General features: G+C 39.7%; 1 protein-coding gene across 1 annotated transcript in view; it reads left to right on the forward strand.

The window, feature by feature from the left end:
* Positions 1-17,034, forward strand: part of JAKMIP2 (janus kinase and microtubule interacting protein 2) — a 167,982-nt gene that overhangs the window by 119,656 nt on the left and 31,292 nt on the right. The window contains exons 6-14 of the mRNA XM_080803645.1: positions 837-983; positions 1,644-1,784; positions 4,199-4,255; positions 5,241-5,360; positions 6,736-6,864; positions 10,613-10,696; positions 11,380-11,442; positions 14,059-14,157; positions 15,795-15,893. Of these exons, the coding sequence (XP_080659771.1) occupies positions 837-983; positions 1,644-1,784; positions 4,199-4,255; positions 5,241-5,360; positions 6,736-6,864; positions 10,613-10,696; positions 11,380-11,442; positions 14,059-14,157; positions 15,795-15,893 (939 nt within the window). The remainder of the gene's footprint in view (positions 1-836; positions 984-1,643; positions 1,785-4,198; positions 4,256-5,240; positions 5,361-6,735; positions 6,865-10,612; positions 10,697-11,379; positions 11,443-14,058; positions 14,158-15,794; positions 15,894-17,034) is intronic.

Here is a 17,034-nt window from a genome sequence, read left to right on the forward strand (position 1 = left end):
CTGAGCAGAGAGCCCAATGCGGGGCTCGATCCCAGGATCCTGAGATCATGACCTGAGCCGAAGGCAGAGGCTTAACCCACTGAGCCACCCAGGCGCCCCGAGAATGAAATATTCTTAAACACAAATACCAATAAAGTTTTGAGAGTATTTTTTTTTCCTCAGTAACATTTTCTTAAAAATAAACATCCTTAGGGCATCTGGCTGGCTTAGAAGAACATGAGCCTCCTGCTCTTGGGGTTATGAGTTCAAGCCCCACATTGGGTGTAGAGATTACAAAAAAAAAAAAACCAACTTTAAAAAATGAATGAACAGCCTTGGTACGGTTTTAGGAGTCTTAGCAACATTTCTCATGGGAAGAACAGGTTTTGGCGACAACCAGGCTTGGGTTTGGGTCCTGGTTGCGCCACTTAGTGACTTGTGATTCATACTAGCCGCTTTATCTCTCTGAGCCAGTGAGGGGTCATTGCAGGCCTGGGGAGAGGTATGAGCAGCATGAGATGGGGGCTGAGTGTACAGGATACCTGGGCTGGAGGAATCAAGGGCAAGCAAGGCATGCAGTTGTTCTTCCTGAGCATTTCCAAAAGCAGAACCTTGGCCACACCTCCTTGAAGGTAGTACTTGATACAGAGTTGTGAATACTCTGATGGCAAACCATTAGAGGAAACTGAAAACAAAGCAGTCGGGCTGTTAAATGAAGGATGGACATGGTCAGTTCTGAGACACAGAGAGAAGCAGACCAAGGTGGCTCTGGGTAGGTTTCACCCCTGTTGGTTCACTCCTCCTGTCCCCACATCCACTCCAGCACAAGAGACAAATTATAACTTATGTCTTCCCAGTTAAAACGTGTGCGGGAGACCGAGAAACAATGTAAACCTCTTCTGGAAAGGAACAAGTGCCTCGCCAAGAGGAATGATGAGCTGATGGTGTCTTTGCAACGCATGGAAGAGAAGCTAAAAGCCGTTACCAAGGAAAATTCGGAAATGGTGTGTATCACAGACTCTGCAAGACTGCAGCTTCCCTCTTTATATTACACCACTAACCTGACTTGCTGCTCTTTCTGAGTTTGTTTTTAAAATACAATGCTATTCATGAAAGTTGGGGGTTTTCCCTGTGTAAACAAGGAACCTTAAAGGAAGAAAGAAAGAGAAAGTTGCTGGCTCTGAATTTAAAGGGGTTTCTAAATTTGCAGAATGGTAGGAGTGCTTCGGGATCTGCATACTTTCCAAAATCTTCCCAATAGAGAAGCAAACTTTCAACATAGCTCCTCAGTCACAGAGACTTCCTTCCAAGAATTTCACTAACGTGCTCTTTATAGAACTGTACAATGGGTGCTCTCATCTTCTGAGACATTGCGTAATAGTTGAGAAATAGATGCTACCACTTGAATTATGTATGGACAGTGATAAGCTCATGCACTCTTAACAGACTTACAGCACAGCTCTTGAGACCTTCAGACATCCCTGATGATTTTGACTTGTAGAAAATAAAATATACTTGAGGGTTTTCATTGATGGCATCTGTGAAGCTGAGCAATTTTCACATTTAGCTGGAGCCTCATAAAGTTTCTACAGATATTTTATGTGAACTGTTCAAGTTTGGGAATTTTAAAGTCTCTACCTATACTTTCTTCTTTTCTAATCCAGAGAGAAAAAATAACATCCCACCCACCCTTAAAGAAATTAAAATCTCTGAATGACCTCGATCAAGCTAATGAAGAACAAGAGACAGAGTTTTTAAAACTTCAAGTCATTGAGCAGCAGAACATTATTGATGAGCTCACAAGGGTAGGTCTTGATGAACCTATAAACTCAAAGCTGTTTCCAAGGGCAAGTAGCTGAGAAATCAACATACACTGGAAGCACTTAATAATTTCAGATTAGCCCCAAAGGTCCATGTTTATATATTCAATACATAAGTAGGTTGAAGAGCCTCTACTCCAAAAATAGTTCATATTATTAAACTGTTTTATACATTTTCAGTTATAATCCTTTGTTAACTAGTGTGGTAACACAAATAGTGGCTGCAGAACACCCTAAAAGAACTTCCAAATGCATCATCATGTGAGTAGGTAGGTAGTGTGGGTATACCTTATAATTGCATTCCAGTATCAAGATTCTGAGGCTCGGAGATTAAATACTTGGCCAATAATAACAGGATCATATGCCTCTTATTTCCCAACATTTAATTCAGTGTCTAGCACATAGGTACAGTTTAATATTTGTTGAATGAACCTCTGTTGAAGCACTTTTCACTCTGCCCTGAACACCACACACAAACTTCCAGTGTGGATACAGGGAGTCAAGTGCAGAAGGTGACATAGTAATTGCATGACAGAGTGGAAATTCCAGTCCTGATCTTCTGACCATGACCTCAGTGCCTATAGAGCCATTATTACTCCCATTTACATCTGGTCAAGGCCTGTTTTGCCAGCAGCAGTGGACTAAGACCTTCAGATGCCTTTCAGTTTCCTCTTTGCCTCTCTGTCTTTATTCCATTATTGTTATCTCTGGTCACTCTCACTTCAGGACCAAGCCAAGGCCCAGAGAGTTGAAGAACCAGCAATTGGGGTTGGGGGGTTTGGCAAGTGTCTCCAGAGTAAGGTGAGCAAGCTGATTTATTGCTGTTGAGGGGAGAAAAGATGATAACTTCAGGTTATAACTATCTGTGGTTTATCCTTTTAAAATCGTCTATGTTGAGTTAAAAGGCATATACTGTATTAGAGTAATCTAAGTATAAATTTTCAGAAGTTTCAGATATATTGAGGTTTTATAATAAAAATATTTTTACATGGCAAGAAATCCTAAAGGTTAACATCACTGGCATAAACGAGACCATGTATTAAATATGGCCTTCTAAAGCAGTGTGCCTCTTACTTCACATCCACATCCTTAATTTCTAGAAAATCCCAGAATCACTCAGCCATACTTTTCTTGACTTTGAGTATCTGAACTTAAGCTAAAAGGTTCTTAAAGGAATTTGATGTGTTGGGGTGCCTGGGTGGCTCAGTCGGTTAAGCAGCTGCCTTCGGCTCAGGTCATGATCCCAGTGTCCTGGGATCAAGCCCCTCATTGGGCTCCCTGCTCAGCAGGGAGTCTGCTTCTTCCTCTCCCTCTTTCTGCCACTCTGCCTACTTGTGCTCTCTCTCTGTCAAATACATAAATAAAATCTTTAAAAAAAAAAAAAAGGGAATTTGATGTGTTGACGCATATTATCCAGACTTTCAGAGAAACTAAGTGTCACTTATTTAATCTACCTTTAAATTTGTACAGTAAATATGTGGGGGTACTTAGTGGATGAGCACCAAATTCCCAGGATATCTCCATCCACAGCAACAATGAATCAAGAAATCGATTGTGGGGGGGTGGGGGAGAAAAGAAATCAATTGTGATTTCTAGATATTCTTTGAGTTTCCCAGAACATTCCAACTACAACAACCTCCCCCCCAAAAAATCCACTAGATTACTCCAACCCAGTAGATACTCTGTTCCCATCTTCAGAGGCTACAGGTGAGAATGAGAGTCTGAGACAGCTTGCTATGCCTTTCACCTGATTAAATGAAAAGAATAAAGTTTATGCAAAATAGCACTTTTTTAATACTTACATAGAAAGTAATTTTGGGTTTGAGAAAACTGAAAAATTGTGCTTTGGGAAAATATGAGTATTTTCATAGCTACTTGATCGTCAAGTGTAACAAAGGATTCTGATGAAGAAGACAGTGTACTTCCTTATTGGGAGGCTCTCAGATCCACATAGATTATCAGGAAAAGTTGTAGTGTATTTTTACTTAAAAAATATGTAAGTAGCAGGGCAGCTGGGTGACTTAATTGGTTAAGCAACCAGCTCTTGGTTTCCACTCAGTTCCTGATCTCAGCATCATGAGATCAAGCCCAGCACACCCAGTGTGAAGCCTGTTTGAGATTCTTTCCCCTCCATCTTCCTCTCCCTCTGCTCCTCCCCCTACTTGTGCGCTCTCTCTCTCGCTCTCGCTCTCTCTCAAATAAATACATAAATAAAATCTTTAAAAAGATCTGTAAGTAGCAAACCTTAAAATTGCCAAAATTACAAAACACAATCTTATTTTAAATAGAAAGGCATAATGCCTCAGGGGAAAACCAACTCTATCATTGCGGGGGGGTGGGGGGCACCTAGAGGGAAACATGTACCAACTCAACATCTGAGTTCTTCATCTGTTTTCCAGGACCGAGAAAAGCTCATCCGTAGGAGAAAACATAGAAGAAGTTCCAAGCCAATTAAGGTAATGGGAAAACTAGGTTATCAGGCTTTTGCCACAAGCTCTGTGAGAGAAGTGAGACTTGCCAAGGAATCTTCCTGCAAAGATGTGATAAATCAAATGTTCCTAAACAGCAGCAGACCATGGGCTCTATTTGCCAGAAGAAAATCTCTTAATAGTTCTTAGAAGTCCAAAAATTATTACATTATGGATTTTAACCTTTACGGTTTGCTTTATTATGACTTTATCTGAGTGAATAAGGCACTAGGTTTGATGTAGAAGGCATTATCTGACAAGCTGGAGAGTCAGACTACCAAGAACATGCAAGAGATACACATGATTTAATGCCTCCTGGTGAACAATATTAGTGTCTCATACTCACCCTGTAATTATTAGTATATTTTTATTATTCTCTTGAAGAGTATTATTGATAGTAGTTTGATTTTATTATTCCATTGGATATGGATACTTCACTTGGATACTATTCTGATAATGATTACTAGTAACGGTACTCTCAGTCCACCCATATCTGTATAGTTTCTTATAATCCACAGAGTTTTGCTAATTTGTTTTATTTGTTTGATTTTGTTTTTATCAAGTACGTTATTTGATTTGGATATGGGATTGGATGGTAAGACTTACAATTTGATAATCCCGAATAGGTGCCTGGACTTTAAATGTCTTGATTATATTTTAAGTACTGGAAAGAGCAAATCACATAAACTCCTCATGGTATAAAATGTAATGTAAAAGAGGCTCCAATGTTTCTATGAGGAGAGCCAAATATCCATGAACATTCCTCAAAAACATCATGAGTGAAACAAAAGGAGACACACTTTTATAGGAATTATTGTGTTCATGCCCAGAGTGTTTATTTCCTCCAAGAAGCACTAAAGGACCCCTGTCTTCTGTATCCTTTTGCACATATGCCGGTTGATGGTGGCCTGATAATATGTTGACTTTACCCACTTCTAGTTGTTTCAGTAGATATGTACTTTCCCTCCCCTAGAGGCCTGTTTTGGACCCATTTATTGGCTATGATGAGGACTCCATGGATTCAGAGACATCATCCATGGCCTCGTTTAGAACTGACCGAACACCAGCTACTCCTGATGATGACTTAGATGAAGTAAGCTTTTCCACTTCTCTAGTCTTCTGTGATATTATCACCAAATCTTTCATTTAAAATGGAGAGAAAGCATTGCACTTCTTATATCCTTTCTGAGCTGTGCAAAATGATCACACAATAGTTCCATTTTTACTTTGTTACCTCTTGGAAAATAGCTTCGCCAACGTCATGTAACCCTTTTACGACTTGTCTAAAATTCTGTTCTGTAACTTGAAGACTTTTTTCAAACTTAAAAGTTACTATCCCAAATTCTTCTCACAAGGAAGGTGAGGACCGAGGAAGAGGCTTAGAAGAACAAGCTTCTAGATACAGTTGAGGACAGGGTTTAGCAAAGTGTACTTTGTAGACTACCATTGTCAGAATCATCTAGGGGGGTTCAGTCACAGTGAAAACTCCTGAACTCTACTACACAACTCCTGAGTCAGGATCTTGCGGGTAGACCCCCAAATCTGCATTTTTCACAAAGCTCCCTGGTGATTATATTATGCTCTGAAGTTTGAGACCTAAAGCTGTGAAAGTATATTTTTAAGTTTATCTCAAGATCAATCAAGAAATTGTTGCATATGGATGTATGGAAAAGAATTGAGACTAAAACTCTATCATTTCCTCCCATTTGAATCCCAAAGCTAGGTGTAACTTCTCATTTGGATCCAAAATTGACTGTAATCCAAACCAAAAGAGTTACCAATCATTAGATATGTATAAATAAACAAACGCCTCATATTAACAAACATTAAGTATTTCTGTGATGTCCATCTTGAAAGTACTACAGTGTTTGTGTCTATGTAGATACTTTAAAATTAAGAATAAAATCACAGGGTGCCTGGGTGGCTCAGTTGGTTAAGTGTCTGCCTCCTGATTTCAGCTCAGGTCATGATCTCAGGGTCGTGAGATTAAGCCCCATCTCAGACTCTGCACTGGGTGTGGAGCCCGCTTGGGATTCTTTATCTCCCTCTGCCACTCCCCCACACAAAACTTACTTGTGGAGCATAAGGAATAACATGGAGGGCATTGGGAGATGGAGAGGAGAAGTGAGTTGGGGAAAGTCGGAGGGGGAGACAAACCATGAGACTGTGGACTCTGAGAAACAAACTGAGGGTTTTGGAAGGTGAGTGGTTGGGTGAGCCTGGTGGTAGGTATTAAGGAGGGCACGTATTACATGGAGCACTGGGTGTGGTGCATAAGCAATGAATCTTGGAACACTGAAAAATAAAATAAAATAAAATTACAAAAAAAAAAGAATAAAATTACACCAAATCCAGTAGCAAACAAATATTTACTTCTCTTTATAAAGTGGACAAATGTCAGTGTTTCACATTGAACACAGGACCCAAACATAACCTAATTATTTTTTGGCTTTTTTTGTAACCTCAAGAGTTTAGCAGCTGAGGAATCTGAGCTACGATTTCGACAATTAACAAAAGAATATCAGGCTCTCCAAAGAGCATATGCCCTCCTGCAGGAGCAGACTGGAGGTATCATCGATGCTGAAAGGGAAGCCAAGGTCAGTATACATCTGGTGAGAGGGCTCTGAATTGACTTGCAGCAGTCGTAACATAAAAGTACCATGCACATAAAAATATCAGTAGGACAGCTTCCCCTGTATCCTCTCCACTGCGGCTTTTGAACTGTTTTATCTTTTATGTCAACAAACCTTGCATCTAGAGACATTAGAACCACCTTAGATCGATGCTTTTGTTCCTTTAAAGATAGTAGTTCTTTTTTTTTTTTTTTTTAAAGATTTTATTTATTTATTTGACAGACAGAGATCACAAGTAGGCAGAGAGGCAGACAGAGAGGAGAGGAGGAAGCAGGCTCCCCGCTGAGCAGAGAGCCTGATGCGGGGCTTGATCCCAGGACCCTGAGATCAGGACCTGAGCCGAAGGCAGAGGCTTAACCCACTGAGCCACCCAGGCACCCCTAAAGATAGTAGTTCTTATTCTCGCTATTTGAAAGCTTATATTTTCAAAGCTAGGCAATATTGAATTTTGATAAGCCATTTTTTTTTTTTTTTAGCTTCTTGCTTGGAAAAAATACTTCTGTGGTTAGCGCTTTCTTCTCTTAGTTAATAAGTGCACAGCATTACATTGACAACTTCCAAAGAATTTTCACTGACAACATCTCATTTAATTTTATGACACCACCCTAAGGCAGGTGTTTTATAAAAGATGAGTTCGAGGCTCTGAGGGGTTAACTAAATTGCCCAAGATCACATAGCTAATTAATAGAAAACTTGGATTGGATTCCACCTAAAATCTTGCTGGGTCACATGTTCTTTCCATTACATCACGACTGCCTCTCATAAGCTTATTAAAAAAAAAAAAAAAGCCACATACATACAATACTAATACTTAAAATTTTGTGAGTGCAGTGTGGCAAGGCTTGGTTGTAAGCACTTTCCATACATCATCTGATGCAATCCTCAAACAACGCTATGAGTTAGATGCTATTCTTAGCTATGTCCTTTTTATAGGAGAGGAGATAATAGCTTAGTAGGAGTTAAATGTAGATTAGCTAGGTTGAAACCAGGATATATAGCTCAGTTAGATGAAAGCTAGGGTTTCAACCTCATGTTTCTGAGTTCACAGTCCTAACCACCAGTGCCATAACTGCCTCATAGATTAATTTACATGGGACAAAAAGGATTATGCCCACCCAGTGATTTTATCCTATTTCCCAGTTTAAAGGGTATGTTATGCTGAGGAGTGTTGTAGGACCTACTTGTACTTGTTTAATGGGACAGGATAGATATTATAGTTGTATATTTTTAAATTGTAACATACCTACGTACACATGCATATTTATACATAAATGAATAAACATTTTTAAAAAACACTGTGGGGGCACCTGGGTGGCTCAGTGGGTTAAAACCTCTGCCTTCGGCTCAGGTCATGATCCCAGGGTCCTGGGATTGAACCCCGCATCGGGCTCTCTGCTCAGTGGGGAGCCTGCTTCCCCCTCTCTCTCTCTGCCTGCCTCTCTGCCTACTTGTGATCTCTGTCAAATAAATAATAAATAAAATCTTTTAAAAATTAATAAATTAAAAAACACTGTGATTTGGAATAGATAGGCAGGCAGTCATTAGAAAGGGATGTATGTGTGTTCCTTCGTGTTTATTCCCTAATACATAATAGTTGTGGTTTTCATGATTAGCATGTATGAAGCATTCTCACCAACATAGTGTTGGCTAATTAAGATAATGGCATACATCTTGTTTTTTGAAGAGGTGATGATGTAGAAACCAGTTCTTCCTCTCACTTCACCCCCACCTCTAAATAAAGGTTTAGGGGCACCTGGGTGTCTCAGTGGGTTAAGCCTCTATCTTCGGCTCAGGTCATGATCTTAGGGTTCTGGGGTTGAGCCCTAAATCAAGCTCTCTGCTCAGTGGGGAGTCTGCTTTCCCCCCTCCCTGCCTGCCTCTCTGCCTACTTGTGATCTCTCTCTCTCTGTCAAATACATAATATAAAATCTTTAAATAAATAAATAAAGGTTTATTTAGTGTTATCTCTGGCCATGACCATCTCTGACCATTCTCAGCAAAATAGTCTAAAACAAATCAAGATGTTAGAAAAAGAGTAATGGAGTAAATTGAGAGAAAGTAGAAATGCAAGAATAGGGGTGCCTGGGTGGCTCAGTTGGTTAAGTGTCCCAACTCTTATTTTGGCTCAGGTCATGATCTCAGAGTCATGAGATCAAGCCCTGCATCAGGCTCTGCTCTCAGCATGATGTCTGCTTGAGATTCTCTCTCTCCCTCTGCCCTCACCCACTCTCGATTACATGCCCCCATCTCTCTAAATAAATAAGTAAAATATTAAAAAAAAAAGAAATGCAAAAATAGATAACATAGATGAATGAGTATCATGAAAATAAAAGATGTAATCATTTTGATAAAAGAGAAAAATAGATTGTAGTCCATGCTCATTTAAAGTTAAAATAATTAGTGAAATTAAGTTTCGGATTTTTTTAATCTGAAAAAGTTAAATATAATGTTCAACAGTCCAAAGATATATTCTCCTCCCAATGAAGAATAAGAAAAGGAAGGGCACCTGGCTGGCTCAGTCAGAGCATGCAATTCTTGATCTCAGGATTGTGAGTTCAAGCCCCACATTGGGTATAGAGATTACTTTTTTTTTTTTTTTTAATTTGACAGAGATCACAGTAGGCAGAGAGGCAGGCAGAGAGAGAGAGGAGGAAGCAGGCTCCCCGCTGAGCAGAGAGCCTGATGCAGGGCTCGATCCCAGGACCCTGGGATCATGACCGGAGCTGAAGGCAGAGGCCTTAACCCACTGAGCCACCCAGGTGCCCCAAGAGATTACTTTTAAGAAAGGAAGAACTGGGCAGGGGGGATGAGGGCGGGGCACCTGGGTGGCTCAGTCAGTTAAGCATCCATTGCTTGATTTCGGCTCAGGTCATGTTGTCAGGGTTGTGAGATCGAGCCCCTCTTTCAGGCTCCTCAATGGGGAGTCTGCTTGAAGTTCTCTCTCTCCCTCTCCCTTTGTTCCTCCCTACCCTCTCTCCCCCTAAAAAAGAAGGAAGGAAGGAAGGAAGAAAAAAGGATCTCTTCCAATGCTGACTTTATTCCACATTATATTAAAGAACCTATCAAGATCTTAAGTAGAAAATATACGTATGGGCAAAAAACAAAGAACCCACTAATTTTTCATAGAAAATAAGGTCCTATGTAGGAAGAAGACAAGAGAATCTGAAAACAAATGAAGTTAAGGTTACTCCATAGAAGATCAGTGTCCAAAAATGCTGATACACATACTCACCCCACATGCACATCATTCATACATACATACATACATCTGGATCTAGATTTAGATTTAGGGCACAAAGTTGGCTCTGAAAGAATGGCAAGTTTTGGGAGAGGCAAAGAGGGAGAAGGCTTTCCAGAAGAGGAATTATTCAAATAAGAGAGAAATGTAGGGTTACAAGGTGTATTTAGGAAATAAGGAGATCACCAGCAGATCAGGGGTAAACTCTGTTGATGAGTGGTGGGGGAAACACTGCAAATATAATGGGAGTTCTCACATCTCACCTGAAGACTTTGAATTTTAACCTGGTGGTAAAAGGAACCATGGAAAGTTTTAGGCAAGAATTTAGATCCTAAAGATAATTTTAAAAGGTTCTTTGGTCATATACATTTTTTTTCTCCCTTGTTGAGTTCTGATGAAGAAACATAAGGCGGGGGGAAATATTGAGTTACCATTTATTTTACTTACTGAGTTCTGGAATTTTGATTTCACTAGGCTCAAGAACAGCTGCAAGCAGAGGTGCTAAGGTATAAAGCCAAAATTGAAGATCTGGAAGCAACTCTGGCTCAGAAAGGGCAGGTAGGCATTCGGTTGCTGGCTCTTCTGCACATGCAAACAATTCAGTCCGACTGTCCTCTAGCCCCTGTGCCTGGGCCACACCCAGGACATGGCTTGGCTCTCCACAGTGACCTTTCTCAAACTGTGTCAGAATGTTCAACTCGATGTTTCTGTCCCTGGTGTTTTTCTGGCCAGAGTGTGAACCCCGCTACAACACGAATGAGGTTGGGCAAGAGAGAGAAGGCCAGAGGAAGAGGAGCCCTGTACTTTTAGCCTAGAGTGGTCGCAAGCTGCTGAGACAAAGACCCGCCTCTCCAGCTGCATTCTTTGCCTCTATGCTACATTTATGGTTCTGCATTTTAATGTTTTCCATCCATACGTATCTAGCCTGTGTGCATTCTGACCCTTTTCACTTTTTGCCTGTGTGGTCACTTCTGAGTCCCCAGAAGGCTGGTCCTGGATTTTTCAGTCTGAAAAAGTTAGAGATTAGTGAGTGTCGATGAAAAGGGGGTGAAATTTTCCTGGCAACTTTGGCCCCGATGTCTTTTGAGGAAGGAGCTGATAACAAGGGGTGGGTGTCATTTACCAACCATCAGCAGGCCACCAACCTGGGTGAGAAGACGACTCTGGCCAAGTGGTTTGACAACACACGCCCTCTTGTGCCACTCTGAAATGCTGACTGCGCGATATTCTTTGTCAAACAGGACTCACACTGGGTAGAAGATAAACAACTTTTCATTAAGAGAAACCAGGAGCTTTTAGAAAAGGTATGTTGGGCGCAACACCCTAGTGGGGCAGAGGAGAAAACGATGAGAGATCCAGGAGCAGCAGGGGGTCCTCTCAGGAGTGGCACCGGGGCTGGGGAAGGGGAGGCTTTTCCGGCGCTGCGCTCTCCTCTGCTGCGTGCTCAACCGCATTCCTGTCACCGCCATCACCATCAGTTAGTGGCCCGTGTGCATGGCTCTGTGCTGGCGTTGTGCCGACTTGAGGGGATGTGATCCCAAAGCCTATTGATTTGTTGACCATATATATATATATGTATATATATATACTGTTTGTGTACTGTACATACATACATATATATATAACACACACACCCCCACAGGTGCACACATCCTATGTGGTTGTCCATCTACAAAAAGTACACTACAAATGGGACTTGTTATTTTGTGCAAGGCAGTGACCGAATATGACTCCAAGACCACGCTGCAACCCAGAATAGATTGTGTTCTCACTTTTAATCGTTTTGCTAATCTTGGCTATTTATATACATATACATATATATATATATTTTTTTAATGGAAGATATTTTAAAAGATGTATCTAAGGCACAAAACAGCATGTCCAGGAGGTTGCTCAACAAATCAAGATGCAAAAGCATGGTGTAGGCCCAGTAGATATAATTGATTTGTCTCTGAACATAGGCTTTGACTGGGGCAATGGAATATAACAGAGACCATTTTAAATTTAAGGTGGTTTTGTCTTTAGTATTTACCTTCTGTAAATCTAGTGAAAAGATTGCAAAATATATTATTCTTGGGGGGAAAAAACGGACTTTGAAAGCCCATTTGAATAAGAGAAATAATTCTGTAGGTTCATCCATTTGTTATGTAGAAATTATTTTAGGATTATTTCTACCTCTATTCAGTAGCCTTGGCTACTGAAATTAACCACAACACTCTCATAACCATGAGAAAGGAAAGAAGATGCTTATCCTTCCTCCCCTCTAGTCTAGCAAAGTCCTTAGCCTACTTCCCTTTCTGAAGGACGAGACAGCGCAGATGTGAGAAGGCGGGTGGGTATTCCAGGATTGGGAACTGGTACTTTCGGGGGTGGAGGGTCTTTATAAAGATAATTCATCATAAGTTGGTCCTGTGAGCCATTGACCTGATTGCCAGTGTTAATTGCCAAAACCAGAAATCTCCCCAAATATCCCATCTTGGATCCAAATTCTAAGTAGTAGACACTCTTTGGTCATCTAAGTCAACTGCTTAAAACTTTTGAAAGTTCACTTGACCACAAATATCTGAATGTAAATCTAAATCTAAGTGTAAAAAAACTTGACTACATTAATTAATGTCACTAATATTTCACTGGTTCCCCGTCTTTTTTTCCTATAATTGTTCTATGTCCTGAGGCTATGAGAAAAAGGTTTTTAGTAGTCTTAGAGATGCCCAGTAATAAGTGTTAATTACATTTCTTTACACTTAAAAACTAATTCCCATTATGTCTTCTGTCTGATTTTGTTCAGTCTTGATTTCTTTGGGCTAAAAGGGGGAATTTATGGGCTCAAGTTTCTGTGAGTAAAAGAAAACCACAGTGACAATAAAGCTAAGCATCCTACTTCAAGTGGGTATACTTGGGAAAGTAAGATTCATCCTATGATTAAAAGCCCCTGGGTTGTTATTTCTTAAATTCAAGATTTTAAATAGTTCCTGTGCGTAAGGCCCACTCACACAGCTCATATCTCAAGGCAGCCCCAAACCTATTACAGATCATGAAAATGTTTTGATCCCTTGTAGACATGGACCTGTCTTATAGGGTGAGGCATGTTTTACATAATTAACTTAATTCCATGCTTCATCACGTTATAGGAGAATTCTTACAGGAAAACAGAGGGAAAAGGTGTCACTTCTAAATGGGTAGACAAAGGAAGCCTCTTTTGGTAGGGAATGTTAGAGTTCTGTGTTCAAGGAAAAGTAGGAGTTCCTCACACAGAAAAGGAAATGGAGGGATCCCCTTTTAGGCAGAGAGGTGAACAAAGACACAACTCCTGGCAGTTAGTCCACAGGGTAGATGGGGTGTTCCCGATTCTTGTGTGCGTGTGATCACATGTGAGTGTGTGCATGTACAGAGATGACCGTGAGAATATTAAGGCTAGAAAGCTAGGTGCTGACCAGAGTATAAAGGTTTTGAATTCCATATTGATGAGTTTGGCTTTATTCTGTAGGTAACTGGAACTCAGTAAAATTTTGTATATGATCAGAGCTATTTATATGAAATTTTTCTGACCATTTGTAACTCAAAAACAAGAGGGATCAGTCTCCACTATGTACACCATTAAATGTAGTGCCAGGACACGATCCCTGACCCCACAGCAAAGGCCTAATTAGTACTCTCAGATTCACTACTCAGAGGGTCTCCAGACATTATCTCAATGAATGCAGGTGTCTTACAGCATTTTCCCCTATGATGCAAAAAGTCAACCAAAGGATAACTAGAGGGAAACCCTAAGACTTATTTTATTCACATCTACTTGGGATTTTTTATTTCACGGTCTGGATGATTTATTCACCAACTAAATGAGTGCTCTCCATGCTTGCTTTGCTAAATTGTAGATGGTTTTTGCAATGTTCACCTAACTTGAGGATTTACTTTATTAGATAGAAAAACAGGAGGCAGAAAATCACCGGCTACAACAGGAACTACAGGATGCCCGAGACCAGAATGAGCTGCTGGAGTTTCGAAACCTAGAGCTAGAAGTAAGGAAATGATGATGATAATGATAATGATAATAAAAATAATCGTAACAATTAACATGCACTGGACACATCCTATGTGTGAGATGCTAAATTAAGCATTTCAGATGCCTACTGTCATTCTACCTCACACCCATAATTGAGATTTTATAGATGAGGCAATTGAGATTGAACAACTTACCCAAGACCTGATGCAAGTCAGAATTGTCTGCTCAGATACTGTACTTTTCGACACGATTACCTTCAAGAACAAGAATGAATAATTTTTAAATAATTTACATAATAGATTTCAAACTTCATTGATATTTCATAGCTTTTAAAGTAATCATTTCCATCCTTCATTGAATTGTGACTCAAAAAAAGTTACCTCAAGAATTATATTTCCAATTGTGCTATATACAAAAATATTTTGTTACACACTTGAATTCGTGAGTAAACTTTTTTAATCTATAACACATTTATGCAAAAGGCCAAGAAGCAAGGTAACTTGTTTTAGGAAATATTTAGGAAATAACCTGACCAAATTTCAGTCTTTTTTTTTTTTTTTTTTAGTAAAACATATCAATCAAATCAGATTTTTATTGTATCACAAAGAATCTGGCCTGGGGGGCACCTGGCTGGCTCAGTCAGTAGAGCATGTGACTCTTGATCTCGGGGTCATGAGTCCAAGCCCCATGCTGTGTGTAGAGATTGCTTAAAAAAAACAAAACAAAAAAACGGGCACCTGGGTGACTTAGGCAGTTAAGAGTCTGACTCTTGATTTTGGCTCGGGTCATGATCTCAGGGTTGACATCAAACCCCATGTTGGGCTCCACAGTGGGAGTGGAGCCTGCTTAAGATCTCTCTTTCTGCCCCCTGCTTTCCCTCTCTAAAAAAAAATAAAAATGAAAAAGCCTGACTTCTTTGGGGCACCTAGGTGGCTCAGTCAGAAAAGTGTGCAACTCTTGACTGGGGGGTCATGAGTTCTAGCCCCACATTGCAGGTAGAGATTACTTAAAATTTTTTTTTAAAAAGAACCTGGCTTAGAATCTCATTGAATGTATGTGGATACATAAAGATAAGAAAATTTCCCATTGGATGGCTCTCTTATTTTGCCAGGAGTTTCTTTTTGAGGGTTTTTTGGGGGGGTTGTTTTTTTTGTTTTGTTTTGTTTTATTTTCAAATTAGATCTGGATAGAGTTAGAAGTTGGTTTTCCTCAGTGAGAAAGAGTAAAGTCCTGTTTAGTAGCTCACATATCTTCATCATAAAGCTCGAGTGGATTGAATATACAAAAAGGCTGTTAGCAGCCATAAAACTTCATGGGTCAAAAGACCATTCTCTGTGACACCTGAAAGCTCTAAATATTCGTATAGTTTAAATGGGAACTTCACTTCTGACATTTCTCTGATCAAAAAATTTGCAAGACTAAACGACAGCATCTATAAATTCTTCTACTATACCTCTTAGTTGATCAGTCAGTTCTTTTCCATTAAATTAAAGCATGAACATCTTGAGTTTGATTTTTTTTTTTTGCCACATGACATTGATAAACTACTGCAATAGCATTAAAGAGAGAACATACACAACTGATTTAGTGTTTGCTCAGTTGTTTCTTTTTTTTTTTTTTTTAATTCCCATATATTCTTCATTGTATTTCAAGGAAAGAGAGAGACGATCCCCTCCATTTAACCTACAAATTCACCCATTCTCTGATGGTGTGAGTGCTTTACAGATCTACTGTATGAAAGAAGGTGTCAAGGTAGGCAGATACTCAATTTTTTATGTTTGTAAAAAGTAGAAAAACTGGGACTTGGAAAAGGGGAGGTTGTTCATCACTTTTGTTTTTTAATCACTGGGTGTTATTTTGATACCAACTATGTAGCAACTGAAAAGAGTTGCATCTAGGCGTCAGGCTGGCTCAATTAGTAAACCCTTGAACTCAGGGTTGTGAGTTTGAGTACCGCGTTGGGCATTGGAGCCTACTTAAAATAAATTTTTTTTTTAATTTATTTAAAAAAGATGTGTGAAAGATGTATGAACGGGGATAGCAGAGAACACAGGAACAGAGCAGGGTAAAGAAGATACAGATTCAAAATATTAAAATAATTACCCTTAGTTATCTAGGGAAAATATTAAATAAACTCAGTACTTTGATAAACAGATTTCAAGTATACCAGATAAAGTATTTGTTGAGTCCCTTTGTTATGCTGTCCTAAGTGCCATGGGATTCATAAGCTTGAAATTTTGATGTTTGAAGAGACCTTAAAGATCATCTAGTCCACCATCTCTTTCGATTACATTTAATTTAGGGAAGATTTTTCTTTTAGAAGGACTTATGATTTATAACATGTTGTTCATTTAGATAAAATGTAATTCTGTCTTTAGGGATATTGGGATCCATTTTAAACATTAAGGTTGAATGGAGGTGGCTCCATCTCCTGGAAAATATACTGTCCTTCAATGTAATGAAATCACGTGGTGGCTATCTATCCCGGAGGGAAAGCTGGGAAGCCTCCCGCTGTTCCTGGTCTCTCCTTGACCTTGTGCATGGTCCTTCCTGCTCCTACTTGAGCTTCCAAATAATACCTGCTTTTGTTGCCTTCTCTTTACCTGTGAAACTGAGGTAGACCTCCCCATTCCTGGTGGTAGGGGTCGGATGGACTGCTATCTGGATGTGAGTAAGAGGAGAGAGGTGTACTAATGAAGTAAAAAGTGGGAGGAAAATTAGGCAGTAAAATTGCGTTTCCTTGTTTTCTGTCCTAAACCTCTTTCATGGTGTTTAAACTTCTGTCCTTCCTCAACTGCGCAAAAATTTGTAAAACAGAGGAGTTTGTTGGCTTTTTTTTTTTTTAATTCAGCTCTAATTAAATGAAAAGGACTTTACTTCGTCTTTTCCTGAG

The sequence above is a fragment of the Martes martes genome, assembly GCF_963455335.1.
Source record: "Martes martes genome assembly, chromosome: 5".
In the NCBI taxonomy this organism is placed as follows: Eukaryota; Metazoa; Chordata; class Mammalia; order Carnivora; family Mustelidae; genus Martes; species Martes martes.